The 24,443-nt window shown below is 42.1% G+C and overlaps 1 protein-coding gene across 3 annotated transcripts; it reads left to right on the top strand.

Annotated features, from left to right (window-relative positions):
• Positions 1 to 829: 829 nt before the first annotated feature.
• Positions 830 to 19,096, top strand: LOC6534329. 3 transcript variants are annotated; one of them, XM_039374361.2, is made up of 2 exons: positions 830 to 948; positions 10,942 to 19,096. In XM_039374361.2, the coding sequence occupies exon 2, from the start codon at positions 10,956 to 10,958 to the stop codon at positions 14,916 to 14,918; it is 3,963 nt and encodes a 1,320-aa protein (XP_039230295.1). In that variant the 5' UTR covers positions 830 to 948; positions 10,942 to 10,955; the 3' UTR covers positions 14,919 to 19,096. The 3 variants fall into 3 exon arrangements, with proteins under 3 accessions (XP_039230295.1, XP_015050575.1, XP_002095009.1); XM_015195089.3 differs by having other exon boundaries at positions 832 to 1,351; XM_002094973.4 differs by having other exon boundaries at positions 832 to 1,401.
• The last annotated feature ends 5,347 nt before the right edge of the window (positions 19,097 to 24,443 follow it).

Here is a 24,443-nt window from a genome sequence, read left to right as displayed (position 1 = left end):
CAACTCTACACTCGAACCTACTCCCACCACTTTTCACTGTCCTCCTGGCCATTCCACTCCACTCGATTTGTTAGCCACCCCAGTTCGGTGTTACTGGTCTGGTCACTGGACTATATCTCAATTATGTTGCTGGGGGGCGGCGGTTGAAGCGTGTTGCACCATAAACGATGATTGTTTTATCAGAGACTCGGGCGTGTTGATAAACTGTTTTAGCAACAACAAGCAAAAATGGTCCGGAGAGTTGTTCTCTGAGTGTCATTTTTATATTTGACATATCTAATACGCATGTCCTTTGAGCAGAGGGTAGGATTCTTTTACTTATACGGATGTGTGCTTTTACTGCGAATCCATCAAGTGGGCGCGAAGTATACATATAAAGATGGCATGGGTTTAGAACAATTGTTTAAAATGTGTTGTATTAATATTGTCTATTCAATATTATGCTTATATCTTATTCTCTTTAGACTTAGAAAATAACACCTAACTTAAATTATTTTTAAAGACCAAGTAGCAGGAACCAAAATGAACTTTTTACTGAAATGCCCCACGTTGGGCGCCAAATAATAGAAGTAGCTAGTGAATAAGACAAGCACATGTTTTGCCAAGCTCTACCACCCTGTCCCTTACTAGGCCGTGTGGTTTTTCTCTTTTTAGTCCATAGAACGCCCCCGCGGCGAGAAGTAAACAAAATAGCAACAGAGCGTTGCCCGCTGGAGGTTGGGGGTGGCTCTGGGGGTGGTTTCTCTCGCGCGCTCTCGCTCTCATTGGAGTGCGCGGGTGTGGGTGACTGCATCCTTTGGCGGCAGGCTGGCAATTGGGAAAACTGAAAAGCCGAATCAGTCTACAGAAAACGCGTACGTGGTGCAGAAGTAGCCGCGGGTGGCTACCACAGCGTCGTTTTGGACTTGTCGGCATGATCAATTAAGTGTAACGCCCCGTACAAGTTCTGTAAGTTTCCAGCTGCAACAAAATCAATCCAAATTCACGAGAAGCAAATGAAAGCCAAACAAATGCAAATAGCAATCTGCCGATTTAGTGTGTCCAAAGTGTTGGAAATAAGTGACAAAACCCGAGGATTTGAAAGCCAATAACAATCAAAAAGTGGTGGCAACACAAACATATAAAATCAAGGATAACCAAGCTTATTTTGTATTTTTATAAGCATAAACGCTGTGCAAAAAAAACCCAATAAGTGCTTTAAACTCTAACAAACTACTTAAGTATTAAATAATTACAAATTTTGATACTAGCCCAAAACATGCCTTATTCAAGGAGTTTTCTTTCGCTGCGCGCATATTATCGCAAAACGTTACGCTTAGGATTAAAGATGCTCTCTCTGGCCAGAGACATTGTGAGTCCCAGCTACGAAAACTGTAACCCAACATAATCCGTGTACCGGATGTAAGATAATTGAACTATGCCCGCTTGCATTGGCCACCTAAAAACCAAAATTACAATTGGCTTGAAAAAAATGAAATCAAAACAAATTTGAATTGGCAAATTAAAAATGTGTTTGCTTAATGCTTCCGAACGCTTCAAATCCCCCACATATACCGAGTGCAGTCACCGTTAATTTCCAGTTCAAAAGTACCATATTAATGATAATAGAATTTAAAAACATTTTATTATAGAGATATATGGAAACTAAATGACTGCATTTTATCCTTTTCCCCTTAATACACCCCTCCATATGCATGTATGTATGTATAGAACACTTCTAATAACTTCTGAATAAAATCATTCAGATTTCGATTGTAAATACTGCAATAAGACTTAATTGAATAACTTAAATATTTATCAAATTTCTAATTTCCTACTTACTACATATGCTTAAATTGCAATCTGATTCATCCTTTATTAAGTTTATCTGCACCATAAACAACTATGAAATTATCTAAGGAATACCATAGGTTAATGGCCAGAAATTATTATCTTTTAAAGTAAATACATATCCCAGTAAATTTTTTTAAGAATACAACTCTAGATTATCGAAAAATTTTCGTTAAATTTATGGTTATTATTATTAAATTTTCACAGATTATAGGTGTTGATTTACTGTACTCCGTTTCCTATAAGAATTCTATATTGTCGAAACTGGTTTTAAAAAGCATTTGAGTTGAGTATTTCCCTACACGCTATATGCTATGTTGTTGAAACTGGTTTTACAGAGCATTTTAAAAGGATTTTCTAATATGCAGCAATGTGTAATATTTTGTGTTCGAAAAGCATAGCCCCCAAATGTTAGATGCGATTTTTGACTGATATAATGACGCACTCACGCGCACACAGAGACAATGTCCAACGAAGTTGGTAAATTTAATTGGAATAATAAATGGTTTACTTGTGTGTGTGCTCTCTCCCTTTTTTATGAAACAAAAGTGCACGATGCCTGATATAGGTATCATAAAGTTTTATTAATAATGAAAATTGTACTAAAAACGAGGCCATCCGGAATGGGACAATTTATTAAAAAGTCTCATTAGCTCACGCTTTTATCGCACATCGAGCATACGCCACGAGGTCCCCTTACGGGTGCTAATAACGTAAAAGCAGAGACGAGAATAATAATAATATGCCCGGCTCTGGGCTGCGATGCGATAAAGTAAAATTTTCGATATGGACATGATTAAAATGCCCACCCCGGTTACCAGGTTACCACCCACTTTTTATGACATGGCAGAGGCAATAACTGGGCCGTCGGAGATTAAGTATTTTTAATGCGACTGACAATAAAAATATAAAAATTTCAACGATAGCATACAGCGACGTCAGCAGGCCAAATCAATTTCAATAACATATGAAGATATATCTATTGATATGTGTTTTGCATGTGTCTGTTGTAAATATCCAGCGGACTGATATTAAGTCACTTGCCATGTGCTCCTCCAGCAATATTTATTCGCTGAAAATCAATATATTCCACACAGACACACACTCGCAAAGCGAATATTTTTCTTTTTTCTCATTTTCTCTTTGCGCTGGCGCTGCGGCTCATTATTAATATAAGTATATACTTGTATACATCTGTATGTATAAATGATTTTTTTACATTTTGTTATTTCGCAGGGCTCAGAGGATGGGGGTTGGCTTAAGTGTTTTTCTATTACGCCTTTTGCCCGAATTCCAGCTTGGCCAACACACCCACCCACCCACACACACACCAACACACACACCAACACACACACACAGTCTTAGAGCCACCCACCTCCCCAATATTATATTTGCTTTTAAATATTTTGATATACAGCCCAGTAACTCACACACACACGAGCACACTCACAACCAGGCATTTTCTCATAAAAATTCGTACTCGAATAAGACGAAGTAGCTGCACACACACACACACACACACCCATCAACCCATCCACCCACACACATACAAGCTGGGCGAAATGTAACCCGCAGGCATTATGGGTTAAGGGCGGTGGAGGAGAGGGGGTGGGGCCACATGGCAAAAACTTTGAGCAGCAGCAGGAAAATAATGTAAAGGATGTGCCTGGGCCACCATGGAGACCAAGCCGACTGTAACTGGAAAATAATAATTTTTCTCCCTTTTTTCCTTCATTTCTCGCTTTCTCCGAAGAGCACCCACACCACCCACTACACCCCACTCCACTTTCATCCCTCCTTCTGTATATTTGCCGTTTCTTTTGAGTGTCAGAAATGGAAAAGAAAATAATTTGATGGTTTCATAAACTCGCTTCAGGGGCCAAAAAGAAAGGCGCGGGGTGGTTCGGTTTTCCCTTTGCTGTGTGGGTGTGTGTATTTCTGATAAAATTGCAAACTTCTCCCCGTCCCCCTCCCCGTCACTATGTGTGTGTGCCAGTGTGTTTGAGGCAGAAGCTAGAATTTATGGAATTTTTCTGCTTTTGTATTCTTCTTTTTTGGTGAAAAGTTCTCGGACGATAGATTTTTCTTACAAAATATTTTGCAGCATACTTATGGGGGTGGCTTCTGCAAAATGTTCATCATGCCGATGGGGCAGTTGATAAGGAATACAGTATCAGTCTCATTAGAGCCAAGGAAAACACTTGCCTTATTATAAACATGACTATTATAACCCCTATCCCCTCTCCCCTATCCCTTCTAGCCATTTTCCACCCACACATACGCACTTGGGCTGGTTTGTGTGCACAGCATTTGTCCTTGTCTATGTGTTTGAGTTTCATTATTAATTTCCCTCGTTTTTTCATATTTTTGGTATTTTTATTTTATCACACACAAACGCACACATACGCAAGGGGGTGGAACGCACACACACACACGCATTTAGTTTATTGTACAAAGTAATATTTGATAGAAAAAAGTTTTAGTGTCCGACAGAGATGGAAATAGTTTTGGTTGGCTTTTCGCTTTTCGGTTGGTCGGAAAATAGGTTTTGTGTGCGTATGTGTATGTAGGAAAAGAAAATGGTTGGGGGAAATTAATTTTTCACTTCGCGGCCCATGCGCCATGGAGATGTGAAAGTGAAAATGATGGAAAAATATCAAACGGTGAACGATTTTGAGGCCTTCGAAGCCTCTCATTACGCGCTTTTCCACACCGCACCCCATGAATTCATGTTGTTTGTTTGCTTTTCCTGCGCGTTCATTGGTTTCTAATGAGATTTCTTACTAATGAGCTGAGCACCTAGAAACTGGCAATGTTTTTCCATTTTTTCCTGTCGTTTACCTTAGGGCCGTGAGCAAAGGATTTCTGCTAATACGTCAAAGAAATAGGAATTCTGGGAAATTGTTTCGACACACTTCTGATTTCTAGCATTTCATGTGATTACGAATTCGGAAGAATCGAGGAGGTTTTCTTTTTCAGTTATGGCGCTGCTCCTCTTAGTTATGGTCATTACATTGCTCAGGTTACTGCAGTATTTAATTCTAATTGCCTCAACTTTTTTTGTTTAATGATGGTTCGTTGGTTGCTACTTGAAATAGATAGAGGCACATCCTTTGATTCTTTCCTTACAAATTTGAATTTTCAAAACACTCATTGAATAAATGATTTTGTAATAAAGGGACATTACTAATTTGTCGCACACATTTCCCGCGGAAAGGCGACACCAAAACCCGTCCCCTCTGAAACATTCCTCCCCCGCACAAAGAGGAAAACTAACAAAGATCATTACCCCCGAGCTGAGGGTTGATTTTCCAATCCCCCGACTCGTTATAATTCCCATTTCCATTTACATTTTTGAGGCCACGCATAATTTCAATTTGATTTTCATCAGAAATATTAATTGCAGTCCCCACACCGCACTTGGGCGGGGGTGTCCTGTCAGGATCTGCTTTTGAAGGCGTAAGTGTGGCATATGGGCTCAAAGGGCGTATCAATCATAAGCGACATTTCGTCAGGACACGCTATGTTAAGGGTGCGAAGTGGGTTGGGTCCAGCTTGAATTTAAATTTAATAATTACTATTATGGTGTCTAACGAGTTGGGTGGGTGCTACGCCTCTATCCAACCCATTTAATTCGAGTTTCAGGCTCAAAAAAAGCATGTACATATATTAAAAGTATTTCTTGTAAACATATTTTCAGATATGCATAAATATAATTATGTATAGTTATAGCTCCTCTGAGCTACTTATGAGCATATGTACATGTAAGACGTTAAGTGGTTTACAATCAGAGTTGTTAAGTGCATTGAAAAGTAAAGTGGTGACGGGGTTAAGGTTCCCTTTCCACAATCCCATCTATCCCATATGGTTTCGAAGCAAAAGTTTCATTAATTGGATCCATACACATATGTATGTACAAGAGTTGGAACGACATTGTTAGACAAAATAATTAGTTTAATTGGCTGACATAAAAGATATGTAAAAAACTGGCATTGCTCGGTATAATAAAGCTACAGGCAATCGCAATTTATTCTATAATGACTTGTCCGCACCACTTGCGGTTTGTTTACATTCCGCCCGCTGCAAGGACATGCGCCTACGAAAAAGGGGAAGCCCCTCTTTTCGGGTGATGCGTGCGTGCTAGTGCCTTCAGTCGAGTGACGGCGAAAGTGAAAGTGCCGGCACCGACAACGTCACAGTGGACATGTGTGAGAGTGAAAGTCAGTGGAAAAACCTTGACCACGACCACGGCGGCGACCAGGTCATTGCAGACCAGGCCGAGTGGCTGGCCGGGGGGTTTGCGGTCCGATCCGATTCGATTCGATTCAGCTGCCGACCAATGAGTTGCCAACTGCTCCGTTCCGACTGTTGCTGTTCGACTACTTTGCGAGCCTGGTTCGTTCAACCGGCGATTTTCCATCCACACTCGTACACATATGGCCGGCTGCTCCAACAAAAAAAAAGAGAGTCAACTTCATGGCGCAGCCGCAGATCCCGATGAACACCGCAGGACGTTTGGGGCAACGGGAGAAGTCACTTTCACTTTTTCGGCCTCTGATGTGTGTTGAATGCCGAGTGCCAAAAGGATAGGGGAAAATGAGAAAGGGGTGTCCAAGGTTGGACCCACACGCACACACATGCACTTGCAGCAGGCATGTCCTTCGTCGATACACAAGTATCTGTAAGTCAATCCGTCAATTGGGCAAAGCAAACAATCACTCGCCGTATCTCTGGGGATAGCTTGTGACTCAGATTTCCACTGAAAGAAATCGTATTCCCTTTGGGGATTACATTCGAATCCGACTTCATCACAAGTTATTTATTTGTATGCTTCTTTATTATTCCTTAGCCAAAATTGGCTACAGTCGTATGCACTAATGTCCTTTCAAGTGTAGGCAAATTCCAAGCTGTAGGCCATTTGCCTCAACTCGGTAGAAGACTGGAATTAACGTCTTTAAATATATTTTATAATGTAGATATTATTATTATAAATAATTCAAATGGAAGTGGGTTAGCTGATTTTTTTGCAGCTCAATGCAATTTCTTTGTGACTTAGAAAAGATAATCGATAATCAATTAAAAGCTTTAACACCCATATCTTTAATACTAAAAAAGAACAATAAATGTAAATCACCACTTTCCCAACTTTTATTTTCTTGATTTTCTTTTTAAAAGATTTGAGTTGTATTTTATTGCTTTCCTGAATAGAAACTGTTTTACCCAACATCTTTTGTCATGGGAATATACTACTTACGTGTTTCACTTCTAAAGTGCCCTTTCAATGAGTTCCCTACAATACGTTTAGGTAATCATGTTGTTAAAAGACTATTACAAAAATCGTTCGTCAGTTATTCCTAAAAAGGATTAAAAAGGAACTACTTACCTGGGTGGAGATTGTGATCCCTTCTTAGTCCGCAGAAGCCTTTCAATTAGCCAATTTCAACATTAGAGAACATTGAACAACCCCCAAAACCCTTTTGGAAAATATTTATTCCATTCCTGACTACCCAAGTCAAGAAGTTTCAGCCTTTGTGACAGGAACTTGAAAGAAACCAAAAGAAAATGTGACTCTTTTCATTGGGAGCGCATAAATTAAAATAACAAAAATATATCTGCTGGAACACCAATAACAACGACGGTGGCACACGAACTTCTGCAGTAGGAAAAACAAATTGAAAATCCTATCGAACAATGATAAATTGGCACGACAACAATAATATCGGGGGAAAACCTTCCAAGTTGCGCGGTTGTTGCTCATTCGTGTGCCGCCGTCCCTTTCTTTTGTAGTCGTAGTTGTAGTTGTGGTGGTTACTGAAAATTTCAAAAAAGAAAAAAAAGAAAAGGAGGAAAACGAAAACGAAAAGGGGCGGAGCAATAATGGTTTTCCGGGCAGCGCTGCTCAGTTGTCGCTCTATGGATTTTTTTTAAGGGAAATTCTATGATTTTTGATATTTTGGGGTGTTTTATTGAGGTTTTTTCCGTGATATGGGTAGGGGCCCACTATGTGTGTGTGTGTGTGTGTGTGCTCGCGCATTAAGCGATATGGAGGGTTAGGCCTGTGTGTGTCGCCGGGATTTTAGTATCATTGCTATTTGCTGTTTTGATTTTCAACCGGCAACTGGCAATTGATAGCCGATATTTTTTGTTATTCCGCTGCGTCATGCGGCAGTTGACAACGAGCAACCCACTTGGCAGGACACGATCCCGACACACGCCAAAGAGTTCTGAAACACAAAGTGCGCATGCGCAAAAGCGACTTGCACAACGCGAATATATAGAGAGCATCTCTAGATCACCGATCGAAAAAATTTTTGAAAATGCTCCGTGAACTTTTATACCAGTGACAATAAGAAAATCCAACGATACAGTCTTTCGGATCGCGACACAACAAAAAACATACTTAATGAGTAGGTGGAGTTGTTATACTAGTGTGATGTGTTATTGAAATCATAGTGTTAAGTGATCCCATAAAAGTAAATAGGAAATTGTCCCCTTATAAATAAGTAAAACATTCTAAATCTTATTGGAAAATATCTTCAAAGTTCAGAATATATATTTAAAAATTCTCCCATTTAAGTTTTGAATTATTCAAATCATTTAGTTTGAAAGGTTATTTTTAATGGTATCTATAAGATTTTGCTTCCCGCTTCAGTGCTTCAATTTGTCACCTTTTGGCCCTCCACTTGGAATTACTTCTGAAATTCCATCAAATATCTTTGCCAGAACCAAAACCAATCCGACGTTATTGGTTTTCCCTTGGCCAGTGTCAAGATTATGTTCCGAGTCCTTCGGCCCCCGCATCCTTCGCAACTTGGTTGATATGTTGGTTTGCCAAATTAGCCGCTTCTCTGGCGAAGTCTCAAAATATACAGTGCACACACCCACAATCGCCATATACATACAAGCATAAATACCTAGTCGAGGAGTATATGGTTTTGTTTACACTCTGTTGGCATTTTCATTTCGAACATTTTTCTTGGGCATCCTCCGCCTGGCACGAAGAGATGGATATAAGGCGGGCAGGCAGGCGAAAAAAATCAAATAAAATAACATCAAACTACCTTAGGCTTTATAAAAATCCCAGTCGAAACACAAGCGAGTGCTGCTGCCCACACACACCAACCCACAAAGATACTGAAGAGAAATGCGCACATCCTGGCAGGCATTTTTGCTTAACTCCTCAAAGTGGCAGGTCCGGGGTCATGGGGGGTTAAAAGGGATCGGGGGGGGAGAGGGGTTTCGGCCTGAAGAAATTGTATAAAAGCAAAGTCAACAACAACTACAACTACAACGACAACATGTAGCTGGAGAACCAATTTCCAACCATGGAAACTTAATTTATGTCTGCAGCATAGTTGAGAATATTTTTCTTTCTTTTTCCTGCCCTCCGCCTGCCACCCCCCAACCCATCAAACTTATTTCCCCCTATCCTTTGACTGCGCCTCCTTCGGTTTCTCCTTTCTGCCTGAGCTCAAATAGGAAAAAGAATTTTCGGTTTATTTCGAAATTTTTTTCATGCACTGAAAGAAGTTCAAGGCATTTCAAAAATTACTCTTAAACGAACAATATTTGTATTATTGTTGAACATTATCTCTCTTAACATATAGTTTAAATATAAAAATATATTTTTGTTATAATATACATATATTTTATTTAAGTTTCCATTTACAAGAAGCGTTTACTGCTTGAACCAATTTATTTGTTCATAATTATATATTATTCTTATGTATTGGAAAATGCACATTAATTATTGATAATTTCACTTAGTGTCTCATAAATTTGTCTCCGTGTGTATCTCCGCCTATTTTTGCCTCCCTGTTGCCAGGCATTTTCCCCCTCACTTTCCCATCTTCCTTCCTATTTTCCTTTTTGCTTTTCTTGAGAATCAAATTTATTTTACCAAGTCATGTTGAAGAAAATTTTTATAAGTTTTATGCTTGACTCAAGTGATGGTGTTGGCCGGGGGGCAAAAAGTGGGTGGCAAATCGCTGAGTGTCTGTGTGTGTGTGTCCGTGTGGTTGGGAGGCGCAAAAAGTTTTCTGTGTGCGGCACACAAGCACACACACCAACATACAGCAACACACACCCACACACACACACTTGGGCACAAGAAAATAAGCAAAATTTGTATTCCTTAAATCGGATGACTTTGTATAAATTTTCGTGTGCGCCACAATGGGGTTGTGTGTATGTGTGTTAGTGGGTGGCAGCTGGGGCTCATAGTAAACAAACAAAAAGGAAAAAAGTTTCCTTTCCCCCTATGTGTAAGCTATACATACATATGTATATATATATAATGGAAAAATTTTTCATAGAATTTGCACAAAAATGAAAAAGTGTAGCCACAGCAAAATAGTATGGGAGGTGGGTGGTGGGTGGTGGTGGGGCTTTGTGGGTGGGAATAATGATTATGGAGAAGAGGCAGCAGGAGGCGGACAGAAGCAGAAAAATGAAATTAAGCGCATACGGAAATGAGACACAAATATTCTGCGTGTGTGTGCGGGCTTAGGCGATTGTGTGTGCGTGTGTGTGCAGGAGAAATATTTGAGTGGCATTCAGTTGAAGCCAAACTAAAATTGAATGGAATCCTTCACCAAATATTCTGCGTTCTTTTTACGTTTTTTCTCTTTGCAAAAGTAATGCGATCTAAGCTTCAGTTCATTCGTTATGTACATACACTGGAAAAGAATAAAGGGACTTGTGAATAAGTGGATTTAGTAGCGAAAAGGAATTGGTTACTGTTTCCTGTTGTTAAAAAGATTATTACATTTAGTCGAACTATTTGAAAGGGACTTTTTGGAAAAATGTATAAGTCTTGATTGCCTAGTAAAAATTAATCACTTTCCTTGCCATAACCAAAACTACGTAAGTGGGCTTAGAACTCTTCCGTTGTTTATTAACTATTCCCTATTTGTTTGAAACTGTTTCTTTAGTTATTTAAGGATTTCTTTAATCTATCGCATATGGTGACTATATTACATACATGCACATAAATAACCCTTGTCCCATTCCTTATCGAAAAGACCGCCCGCTAGCATGGCTTCGACTTCAATTAAAAAGTTCTCCACTACAATGTTTCTCCCTCTCCATCTTTCTTCCCCTGCCCCGCAGTAATATCATCCAAAATGGCTGCATCCATATATGCCACCCCACCGCCAGATCTGAGCAGCGAGGACACTGCTCTCTCCGACGTCTCCAACTCATCGACACTCAACACGAACAGGAACAACCACACCAGCGGCGACAACAGCAACAATCCACATGAAGCCGCAGGAGCAACACCCACAGCCACGTCAGCCACAACCAGAGGAGCAACAGGAGCAGGGGGAGTGGACAGCTCTTCACCCGTCGCCCATTTGGTGCCGGCAATGGAGCTGGAACTGGAGCCGAAGCCAGCGGGAAGCGGAGCAAATGAGGCGGACCAATTGGAGGAGGCGGCGGAGCATGGGCGCAAGGATGTGGATGCGGAGGAGGAGGCTGGAGATGCCAACATGGCCACCATGGCGGCAGCCATGCAGCTGCAGATCCTGGAGGCCCTGAGTGATGCGGCCAAGAAGCGTCGCAAGCAGCACAATCCCAGTCGCTTGGAAGCCCTCAATTTGAGTGGAGAATCCGCTGGTGAAGTGGGTCAAAAGAATGCAGACTCCTCCACCGTGGACTTCGAGGAGAAGTTGTCGAAGATGTTCCTACCCAAGTCGATTGAGCAGCTAAAGGAGACCTTCGAAATGCTGCAGCACCAGAAACAAGCGGAGGAGCAACCGGAAGCGGGAGAGGAAACGGAAGCGGAAGCCATGGCAGACATATCAGAATCCACCAAGCAGCGCGAAAACCCATACCACACTTACTGCAAGCAGTGCGGCGAGAGTTTCGAGACCGAGTTCAAGTTGAGCCTGCACATGCTGCAAGATCACGGCGAGGATAGGTCCGGCGATCAGGATCCCGCTGACTTCCTGGCCTCCATCAAGGTGAAGCTGGAGCGCGCCGACATACCCAGTCCGCAGCAGGAGCAGAATCTGCAGCACGACCTCACCAATGGTCATGGCAAGGACTTGGAGCGGGAGCAGGAGCACTGGTTCCAGGCCATGCAGGCGCAGCATCACCCACACGGGCCACAAATGCCGCCTGCCTTTCCCTTTCCACCAGAGGCAGCCTTGGGACCAGCTGGCTACCTGCCACTGCTCGGCATGTCCGGGTTTCCAGGCGTGGATGGTCTGAACCGCCCTCCACTGAGGATCTTCAATCCCGAGGCCTACTGCGAGCTGTGCAACAAGGAGTTCTGCAACAAGTACTTTCTGAAGACGCACAAGGCCAACAAGCACGGCATCTTCGATCCCGTGGGCGAGTCCAGCACCAGCAACTCCTCCAGTCACCACAATAACAACAACAATAGCATCACCAGCAGTAACAACAATAACAGTGGTCACCCCAATCCCAGCATGAGCCAAATGTTCCAGCTGCAGCGGGAGGCCCAAGTGCCGAAACAGGATCCCACACCAGCAGGCGGAGCATCGAATACCGTGGCCTCAGTGCACTGCGACATCTGTTCCAAGCGTTTCACCAACATATTCGCCATGCGTCGCCACCGGGCCAAGCAGCATGAGGCACCACCAGTGGCCCAAGTTTCACCCAACTCCCAGGCACCCATGCAATCGCAATCGCACAGGGGAAGTCCCAACGAGCCACCTCAGCCGGCTATAAAGCAGGAAATGTCACAGGAAGCGGAGATCAAGCCGTATCAATTGCCCGAGGGTTTCCGCGAAGACTTCACCCTGGAGCAGGAGGAGCTGAGCTTTGTGCCGCCGCCACGAAAGTTGCCCTCCCATCTGCAGCAGCAGGCGAAGGATTCGAACTTCAATCCGGACAAGCTACGTCGCCTGGGCGTCCAGTTTCCCGACTTCTTCTGCGAGCTGTGCTACCGGGAGTATGCCAATCGGTACTTTCTACGCACTCACAAGTGGAAGCGCCACGGTCTGTTTGTGCCACCAGAAGACTTGGCTCTACAGCCGGGTGGCAAGGATGAAGCCCAGATGGCGAGTGCTTGGCCCTTTATGCCACTCAATCTGATGCTGGCCAAGGCAGCAGCGGCCACTATGGATCAGCAGGAGCAGGAACGCGAAGTGGAAGCGGAAACGGAGTCAGAGCAGCCCACTAAGAGGATCAAGTTGGAGCAGGGACAGACACCGCCGGAGGGATACGACGAGGACAAGCTGAATGGTTCGGTGGTGGGCTTGCAGAATCTGCAGAAGTTGCAGTCCATGTTGCAGCAACTGAACGACATCAATGGCAAACGCCCGCTACCCTGTCATCTGTGTGGCCAGGAGCAGGAGAATCAGTATACCTTGAGGGCTCACTTGATGACCGAGCATGCCGGCCAGATGCAACTGCCCATGCCCATACCGATTCCACTGCCCGATCAGCAGGGCCCACATCCCATGGCCAGTCTGTATCATGCCCAGGGAAATCCGCAAACTCCGCCGGCCCCAGGAGCCAGATCCCCGCCAGGTTGTGATCTGCGCTGCCAGCAGTGTGATCGTGACTTTGCCACACCCCAGGAATTCAAGCAACATATCGCCGAGGTGCACTTGGGCAGAAACGGAGGGCTGAGCGGAAGTCCGCTGCGCGAGGGTTTCTTCACACCCGAACGCCCAGTGGCGCCGTCAGCGGGCGGACCCGGAACCCCAGCCGCTCCCGCTGGAAATCGTCCACCTTATACCCTAACACCCACGAGCAGCTACTGTGAGATTTGCAACAAGGAGCTGTGCAACAAGTACTTCATGAAGACGCACATGCAGCGGATGCACGGCATCGAGATCGAGAATGGCGCCCAGATCGGTGGCGTGGTGTGCAACATATGCAACAAGGAGCTGTGCAGCAAGTACTTCCTGCGCGTGCACAAGCACAACACCCATGGCATCATCGAGGAGGGATCCCCACTGCCACAACCAAGGGGTCAGAATGGAGTCAAACTGGACGCAGCCGCCGCAGCAGCAGCATCAGCATCACAGCCATCGCAAGCGCAGCAGGATCAGGACCTCAATGTCTCACCACCCACGGTGGAGGGCAGTGGCGGCAATTCATCCAACTCTGCCCACGAGGTGTGCCCACTCTGCTCTCGCCAATTCCGCAGCTTCAAGTGGCTGCGATCGCATCTGATGAACGAACACGGAACCGCCGGCGTGGAACGCCTCCGGGAAATGGAAACTACCCAGTCCTCGACGCGCAGCAAGCCCAACAGTCCCACGCTCAAGATTCCCAACGGAAGTGGCAGCAACCCAGGAGCTGCGGGTGCCGGAGCCGGAAATACCGCTCCCAATCTCGCCCAGGCACTGCAAAATCTCAATGCCCAGCATCTCTTTGGCCAAATGCAACAGCAGCAGATGCCCAAGATGCCGCCGCTTCCATTGCCCGCAATGTTTGGCGAACAGGCGGCCAGGTTCAAGGAGTACCAGTGCTCACTGTGTCCCTTTACCACGCCCTACTACGCCTTCTTGTTCATCCACGAGCGATCGCATGCTCTGCTCAACAACGGCGGTGAGGGCATGGAGTTGCCCATGGAGACGCCGCCACCACAACCCACTAGAAGTTCGGGTAAATCACGCAGCAAGTCCAACAAATCCGTGGTGGCACCTCCGCCTAGCAAGTCCGAGGAATCAGAGCCCCTTCTGGAGCCCACCAATCTCAGCACCTCAGCGCCCAAGGTCGCATCTCGTTCGCCCTCAACTGGGGCAGGATCTCCTCCCGCCTCCTCTCCAAAGGCAACCAGCTCAACTTCGCCCAAGATTCAACGCCGTCGATCCACCTCCAAGCCACCAACGACGCCAAATGCACTGGGCAGCACAACTGGCGGCCATCGGTCGGCGGCCACCTCGCCCTTTGAGGGCTGCGGGGATTTGGCCAACGGCACTGGCAAGCCGGCCAGCTATGCCCAGCCGGATGGGGCAGAGGAAGCATATCAGATGCAGGCCTTCCACCTGCAGCCCGCCGACGCGGACTCCGAGATGCAGTTCGCACCTGCCCTGGTGTACCTGCCCGTCCGCGTTCGCGCTTCGGAGTCGGCCACGCTCAGCTTCCGGCTAACACCTGCCTAAAGGTGCCACATGTAACAGGTATAGTGTTGCCAGCGTAAGTTCAACCCATAGAAACCAAAACAAAGAAGCCCCACAAAGTCACGGGATTGGGACACTCTAAAGAAACTTTTGCTCTTTTAAATCAATTTCTGTCTTAAACTCCAAGATATGCAATGTACTTTCAGCGTTTTTAAGATGAAAGCAAATCCATGAGTGTTCCGATCCCAGGTACTCCCACATCCCCCACTAAATAGTTAAGCAAACGAAGTTAGGAACTTGAAAAAGACAAAATAGTGGAACTACAAAAGACTGAGTGCGCATATTAGTTGAGCTCATTATTAATCTTAAATATATACAAAATCCATAACACAACATAACATAACGATCAATATCTAAGCCCGAAATCGAGCCCAAAAGTCGACCATGTCCAACATGGCGCTGATCAAATCTACAGCCTATAAAATACAAGAAGAACAAGTCCGTTTTAGCTGGCAGCACTGTGCTAATCATCAAAATAAGATATATACATAAATATATATATTTTGATAGATGCATGACAGAGCATTAACCATAACATACCGCAACCTATAACATATATCTCTAGTGATTAACTATCAAAGTTCCTATGCGTAATAGTAATCTATCGCAAACGAGTTGCAGAAGATGAGAGAAGAGGTGAGAAGAGAGGAGACGAGATGGTCAGAGGAATCTAAATACGTACATAGATTAGGCGAGGGGAAGGCAGAGAGTGGAGGGTCCATACCCATTCAAGGAAGTACCATATATACCACTTAGAAGGAATATATATCGTAGTAGCGGCATAAAATCAAAATTACAATTATACATTTCTCAACTAGATACGAGGTGGGTTTGTCGTGCTTAGATTAGGACTAATCGGTCGCGGGGATCGAAACATATATATGGCATATGTATGGCGTATTAAAAATGCTATGGTAAAGCTTCAGCACAAACAAATTGCTCAAAATCAAAATCAAAATGAAAACCTTTATAGCGAAGACTACACATTTAGGATGTTTTTAAAAAATGGCCCTGGAGAGCTTCACTTCCTTTAAATATTCCCTAGAACACACTCTTACATTAGCCGTATCTGAAGCAAGTTATATCCAAGGAAATGTCTTCACTAAAGCATAATAATTCCAGCGCACAATGTGTACATATAAAGTTGTTAAAGATAACACCATGAAAGTTCAGATTTTGGGTAGTCAGATAGATGAAGGGAAATCCAACGCCAGAAGGTAAAATTTAAGAACATTTAAACAACTCAGGGCAAAAGTACAATGACCATTAGTACTTTTTTATACAAACATATTTAGAGAAACTAAAAAAACCAAAAACCAAAAGCATACGCAAGTAAAATATTACCATAATAATAAATTAAATATATTATGAAACGTTAAAAAAATAACAAGAATGCTACCTCAGACGGACTTGAAAACAATAATTTAAATAAAATGAATTTATAAAGAAAATCTACGATACCAATGAAACCCTTCAAGCTAAATCTAATTTCATGTAGTTACAAGACTTTACCTCAAACAGAATTACACTTTACTTTATTCACCATACTTTATTCTAATATATATCCTATGATTTATTTATCCATTATGCATTCTAAGTTAAAACATTCCAAAGACAAGAACTAGTCGCATAAACGAAAACCAAACCATTCTAGTCAAACGGTTAAGATAAAAATAGTTTTAAATATAAAACAGGAAGCCAAAACAGATCCATTAACTCTTCAGTTTTGGGTGACGATTCTCGCAGATTATTTTTTAGTGTTTAAGAATTTGTTCTTTGGCGAGAAGAGTTTCCCAAAATGAGTTGATTGCTCCGTAAAGAATTTGGGTCGGCGAAGAACTATTTGCTATATTCAAAATTTCCTCTTTTAAAAACGTGTGTTTTTTAAAATGCTGCGTGCCTTTTAGCAAATACTTCGCCGAGTCCACAGCACCAAAAAATTTGAATTAAAACTGCAAAATCGAAATGAAATTCTACAAATATATAGATCGTAAAGAAACATTTTATTTTCACTTATTTCTTAGTTCTTATATCTTACTTTAACTGTGTACATATGTATCGAATAAATGTCATGCAATTTATATTTGTTAAACTTGAGTTTCTTTTATTATTTCGATGTTGATTTCTGATATCCCTATTTGTAAGCCATCGCATGTACTTTTTTATAACCCTGATTGAAGTGTGCCAGCCTCGAGTCCAAGGTCTTAAAAATCTGTATCTTGAACTTATCGCCTGCGAAGTTGTCGCCGATAGGGGAAGACCCTCTCCTTTGTTTCGTTTTATATTTTGGAAATCGTTCCCATAGGGGACCTTCATTTTCCGGGGTGTGATATGCTGGTCCAACGCCTTCGCGACTTCAATTATTAAATTGCCATTTGGTTCAATTTGTCAACAATGGCTTGAGAGCCTATCTGCGACTTGTTAATCATTTTAAAAAACTCGCAAGCAGCTGCCTTCCCATTCCTTCCTCTTTCTTTTAAATGCAACCGAAAACAGCACCCTCATAAAAAATTGGAAAATATACAAAAAAAAAAACATAATAAGTGAAACTGTTTCCGGCTTTGGGTCAGGCCTTGACCAACCCCCTGATTAGAATGTTTGCATTAAAAAATACATCTGTATGAATGGCTATATTCCGTTGGAAAAAACCGAACACCGAACACCGAAAAGTACGATAACAAAAACCCAGCATGGTCATGTGAGGGTCAAGTTGGAGGGTCGGGTCAGCAGCTGCAGTTGTTCGAGTTTTCAAAAAAAAAAAAAAGTTCCTAAGCCGGAATCCAAATCGATATTGCCATGGTTATTGATTTAATGCAGCCACCCTGTGGGACGCGAATCTCGCCAGTTTTGGCAGTTAATTATTTGTCACGTGTCCATGCAAATTTCTTTCCATTGATTACGGCCAGATATTCGATACTTTTCCGACTGCCGACTGCGGACTTTCCTGCAGTGCAATTAAAGATTGACTCGGGCAACAACCACCCGGTTGGCCAGGGGATGGTAGGCAAATTTCATAAATATATACATTTTTCCGCGATTTTCCCCGAAATGTTTTCTATTGAATTTTTATGGCAATTTGGGAAAATCTGTCGCCCGGAATTTTTGAAGGGCGCAAACAATTGTGCAAATGACCAAAGGCAGCGCTACCCCATGGTGCATTTGCATCGATTTAAGGGTGACCGCCGCTATTTGCATGTTTAAAAAGGAACTGGAAAAATTGCAATTTATATAAAAATAAAATGAAAAGAAGAGAGAAAAAATGGCAAGTGCCAGGGTGATTTGGCAGCCACCCCATGCAAATTCTTTGTTTCCGTTGGACTCGGGTTTTTGGCAATAGTTCACCATTATTTTTATTTCCTTACATTTCGGCATGACTGCAACCCCCACTCGGCAGAGCGCACAAACTAAAAACAAAAATTGACAAGGATATGTTTTCTTAATCTAAAGCTAAATAAATTTTACAACACAAAACCCAAAAACAACTTGCAACGTACCTTGAGCATAAATCAAAATTTTGTATGACCTTCGGTAGGGTCACGCTGCAAAATGCAAAAACCACAAGAAAATCAAAAATACAATTTTAATAGCGCTAAGCAAGAAAAATCAACAAAAATCAAAAATTACTTTCTTTATAAATATTTTAGTTGTAGGCTTAAGTCAAAGCAACAAAATGCATTGAAAAATTATTAATTAATTGATGTTGAAGTTGAAGTTGGAACAAGAGAAGAAAATGGAGATAAATGCAACACAAAGACGTGAGAGCGCAAATCAAAAGCCACGAGCAAAAAATCAAACAAAATTAAATTTAAATTAAATATAAAAAGAAAACCCAAGAAAATAACATTTATTTAGCAATTGGCAAATGTATGAGATATATACACTTATATATCGATATATATATATATTACTTAAACCTAAACAATTTTACTTTGTTATTATGTAAAACTATGTGTGAGTAAAATTAAAGAAGATATGATGGAAAATCGAACAAAATAATTTATATTATATGTGAAATATGAAATGTGAAAGAGCAAAGAATCAAAAACGGTGGAGAAGCAAACATTTTTCATTTCATTGTAAGTGAGCATTTATCAAAATTGTATGTGTTTTAAATTGATTATATTGAATATATATACAAATACATATAAATAAATTTAAAACTGTGTTATTCGCTTGACGAGGGGCTCCACTTTACTCTCCTGTGACTTTCCTCCTTTAGTTCCCTTAGACTTCCCGAGGCAAAAACGCACTCAGGTACAAGTGTCATCATCTCGAGCTTAAAAAGTGCTTAGGTCGCCCAGTGATTCCCATTCAAAGTCGACGAGGGACTTGCCTAAGCTGATTTTCCGACTCTCGAGACGGAAGTCCTGGACAAGTCCACCACACAACCCCTCAGTGTGCCCGGAAAATACGGGAAAATTCCAACTTTTCCGAGCTCTGACATTTGCTTTCAGCTTTTCAATTTTTCCAATGGAGACAGGGATGAGTGCATAGCACTCAGAAGAAAGAGTGTCCTTTCCTAATCCTCGAATATATATATTTATGCCTTCAAAAATCACACTTTATTATTTTGCAATACTTTTTCGAGCCATAATTAATATTTTCATTAATTGTATTACTTTAACTAGTCAAGGATAGTTTTTCTCTGTGGAATACGAAAGCGGGGACCTCAATCCTGCATCCCCAGAGAACCGGAGAAGTTGCTGCCCTTCGCTGGCTGCTACCCTGGCGAGGGCATTGCGAAATCAAAGTATGTCAATATTTGTATTAGATGGAACACTCACTGGCAGGAGCGACTGTAACTGTAGCTGTAATGGGCGAACACAATGCCCGTGGAAATGTCTTATCAATAATTTTAGAAAAGAATGCGACGAAATCAATTCCGATCGGGGAATGAAGATGGGCGTCTGACGCGTGTTCCTGACAGCTCCTTGCTTCGCTTGTCCTGTCGTCATGTCGTCATGTCGTCCTTTGTCCAAACTTCCCGTTGCCAAAAAGGCGAGGAAACAAACTTGTTCATAATTTCCAAGCGGAGGGCAGAACACTTTCCACATAGTTTTCGGCGATTGAATAAGTCCTTCATAAGCTGGATAACTTTTGGGTACAGTTGTCGCGGATTCTCGGCATTGCTACTTATGCAATAAGCTTTTATTTAACGTTAGAAGTTTATGCATCAAATCGCTGTAAACAAATTACATTACATTCTATTATTAAAGCCGATTTACATTAGACAACTACCCCTTCTTCCTAATGCATTTTGGATTGAACCCATCCATCAAAGGATTCTATAGTTCGAAAATGCGACTATTAAATTATAGTTTTCGTCGTTTTTTGAGTGCATTGTGTGTGGAAATTAGTTTTTAATCGATTTGACAGAGCTTCACACGCAGGCCAACAAATTACAGGCCTGAAATACTCATTGAACACCAGTCAGGGCCAAACAGAGGACTTCCTCCACTTACTCCACATGTGAATGTGGGTAGCCGTACATATTTACGAGTAATTTCAACTCTCAATTAAATTGTTTAGGCGGCGCCAGGCGCAAACAACCATTTTTGTTGTCACCATATGCCATATAGAAACGCTTTCTGTTTTTAGTACCCTTGAATTGGTAGAACGAGAGCATGTCGATTCTGAGCAATGCATAGGCTTAAATTATAGCTAGATAAATTAATGGTTAAATATTTAGACTAAAATTTAGTAGTAAGTGTTTTAATTGCTTGCTAAATAGAATAGCACTTTTTAAAGAGAGGGTACTTTATACTTGAGACGAATCCCTTTATCCAAGTGCTTTTATGGTACTTCGTTTCATTGACCGCTGGCTGAGTCCTTGGAATGTGTCAAAAGCCCCCAAACTTTGGGTCAGCAACAACAACAGCTACAAACTTTAATAATTTAACTTATGGATTTTTCGGGCCCTTTGGAGTGGCGGTAAGTATTTGTTATTTCGTTTTCTCATTTTCCAAATGTATATTAAGACGCGGGATGGAGGGAGGGAGGGAGGGAGAGAGGGGATCTGGGGTGGGTTTTTCATTTGTTTTCCCTCTGGCATATGCACATTAGTCCTGGAAATGCGGCAATTTAAATAAATGACGCAAAAGGACACGCACCAGAGCCGAGTGGACAGGAGTGCGAGGGGCTAGGGCAGGCAGTAGGTTTCCCTAATGACTTTTCAGAACGCGACCAAAATGAGAACGGCTTTTCGTTTGCATACGTTATCGAAGGTATTTAGCATTTTTAACAAGGATTTTTTTTTACATAATTTGCTAAACATTTGAGTTGGTGTGGAAATTGTTTTGCACTTCCTTGTATTTACTTAATACTTCGCTGTAAACATCCTTCACATGGATATAATAATATATAAAATAATATATATTTTCTAAAAATAATTATTAATATTGATTTAGACTATTAGTTCTGTTATCAGTTAATCCGATAGATTAAAGTTATGTAATTAAAAAGATAATAATTAAACATTTCTACCACATTAGTTGGCAGAGTTGACATTAATTGCACAACCAATAATACCTGTTAATGATCATAAATTAAATCTTAATGAGTTCATTGCGTAATACCCGGCTCAATTAAAATTCTTGGCACATGCGATACTGCAACCCTCTTTATAGATCCAGATTTCTTATCGAACGTCGCGAAAAGGCTGCATCCCTTTAATCATTTCTCATTTGCAGCCAAGTGAAGCCAAAGAAAGTAGAAAGTAAAGAATCGACGGCCGAAACACGGATTTATTTCCGTTTCGGCTGCGTTTTGAGACTGCTCGGCTCGTCCTGCTCCTTGGCCTTTCAATTGGATACACACAGCCTCAGAGGCATGTGCGTGAGTTACAGAAAGGACTGCCAGGACTCTGAGTTTCTGAGTCTCGGTTCGAGTTTGAGTTTCAGTTTCAGTTTTAGGTTGGCTGGTGAGGGGGAATAGGTTGAACGGGCGTTGATGAGGAATAAAACTTGGCACAAGAAGGGACACCAAAATACACACACTCATGTGTGTGTGTGCGTATTTGTATGGTTACGAGGGGGAAAGGACATCAGCAAAGGACGAGCGGACGAACGGAAGCAACAAGAGGGCAAACAATTTCTTCCTTTTGGCATGAAAGTTGAGAGAAAAGTAAGACGAAAATTGTAATTTTCATCAAACGAAAGAAAGTTTTTTGTATTTCATTTCAGCTTGACCTTAAAAGAAAATTACATGCTCGTGTGTGGGTGTGTACCACAAGTGTATATGTATGTGTATTTATGTACATCCACATATGTACATACATGTAGCTCCGTTTGTGTGCGAGACTATCGAACGCAATTCCAAAATAAAAAGAAAAATTTAACGCAAAAGGCAAAGTTTTTTTTTTGGGGGAGTGCCGGAGCAAGGATAAGGTTGCGGGAAAAATGGGCGGGCGAGGGGTTCGGAAAATTCTATAAGCATGTGTGGGATGGGATGCTGAGGCTTTTGGCTTCTGGATTCTCGGGCTTCTCCGATTTCCAGCTGGCCAGTCGAAACGAGGGTGTCCTTTGAATTCCTGCGACCGTGTGTGGCAGTGTGTGTGTGTGCCCTTGGGTGGGTGGAATGTATGCTAAAGTGAAAAGTAGTAAATTGAACTTTCTTCCTTCTCCTCCCCCCTCCTCCCCACTCCTGCTTCATCTGGCATCGTTTTTGTATTTCTGTGGGCAATTTGTACTTTGTCTGCGTTCAGCACTTTTTGCAGTTGTTGCTCCGGCTACTTTTCCACTTTTCTTTTCACTTTCATTTTACGGCTGTTCACGGATGCCTGTCCGAAATCCGGATCTGGAATCCGGAATTTGCCAAGGGAGTGGAATTTGGCTTGGGTCGGGGGCCCATTTGATATTTATCGCTTTGCAAATTAAAGTTGAGCCGCATAAAACTTGCGAAATTATTTATGGCAATAAATATTAAGCGACTTGCTATCCCTAATTTCAAAAACAGGCAAAAAGAAGGTACAACGACTGACAAGCTGATAATAAATTGAAAAATCTATCAACGGTAGCAGCCGCCACTTTGGGGGCTGATGGGGAAATATCCGCTGGCTGCTGATGGAGTAGAAATCATAATGTCAGGATTGACCTGACAGCTGCAAAAACAATACCAACATCCTGCGACGTCCTTGTGCGAGAGCAAAAAATGCAAAAGAAAGTACAGTGGCCAATATATCAGCTAATTCGACTGCAAATTGAAGAAACTTTATAATTACATTTTTATTTTAAACCAAGCTTGTTACTACCACTACCAAAAGTATAACAAAATATATTAACAGGTAATAAGTTTGATGTTGTTGGCAGAAAGAAAACTTTATAGCGATGCCCCACTTTATGTATAAATGATGACAATAAAATAGCTCCGCTCGTATGTGTGTGTGAGTGTGGATGTGTGTCTGTTTCTGTGGCAATCAACCATGACAGCCAGGAATTCTTATTCCCAAACGAAGTCTACGCCTCGCCAAACCGCCACCCCCACACCCACACCTACTGCCACCCACAAGACGTCCAGCAGCCCCCCCTTTACCATCACTTTCCCTGCAGTGATTTTGCAATGAAATTCGATGGCTCCAGCAGGGGAGTTGGGCGTATATAAGCCTCATTATGGAAAATCAATAGAGACGAACGTAACTTTAGACTTTGCCAACTACGGAAAGGCAAAACACAGAAGTGGAAGAGAGTGCACAGAAAACTAGCAGATTTTATTTCCAGACTTAAAAATTAAAAAATTTATACCGAAAATATATGAGCAATTTACAATAAACAAAAATCAATGTACGCAATTTAAAATTTTAAAATAATTAAAGGTTTTAATACATAAAGTTTGCTACCATGGCTTTGGCGTAGAAGACGAATTGATTTATAGGAACCCAGATTTTAAGTACATTAATATTATTATGTATTAACATATTTTTTATTACGTCTTCTCTCATTTTAGACCCATGATTTTTGCAAGCGTAGTTCAATGTTATGGACTACGCATTAAACAAAATTTCGATAGACCCACTACCACACAACCCCCTACCCCCCACCCACAACATGAGACACAGAAAACCAAAAAAAAAGGCAAAAACAAAATTAATTAATTTATGTGCCAGTCGGAATTTTCCATGGCAATAGGAGTCACCCACACCACGACCGATACACACATACGCAGACAAGCGTCTATTGATACAATTTTTCCAATTTCAACGCCATCCTGTAACAACCGCCTTGTTGTTGTTGCTGTTTTCGCTGTTGTTGCTGATATCCTGTTGACAACAAGAGCGGCAACAACAACTCGAACTCATTACAAAAACATAATAGCAAAATAAATATTGAAAGAAATGGCATAAAATTATAAAAGCCTTGTCCACAGCGAGGAAAACTGCCATTCGCAGACTAAAGTGAAAGTGGAGCCCCCTTTCCCTCTCTCTCCCCCCTTCCCCCTCTTCACCGCGGATAGCACAGTTGCCCCGCCTCCCCCCAAAGCGCCAATAAATTTTATGCACTATCACACGCACAC

The sequence above is a fragment of the Drosophila yakuba genome, chromosome 3L (genome assembly GCF_016746365.2).
Source record: "Drosophila yakuba strain Tai18E2 chromosome 3L, Prin_Dyak_Tai18E2_2.1, whole genome shotgun sequence".
Classification (NCBI taxonomy): domain Eukaryota; kingdom Metazoa; phylum Arthropoda; class Insecta; order Diptera; family Drosophilidae; genus Drosophila; species Drosophila yakuba.
This window is presented reverse-complemented; position numbering and strand designations above follow the sequence as displayed.

Bases quoted from the DNA above. Each gene is read 5' to 3' on its own strand.
- LOC6534329 (XM_039374361.2), top strand. From the start codon at position 10,956: ATGGCTGCATCCATATATGCCACCCCACCGCCAGATCTGAGCAGCGAG.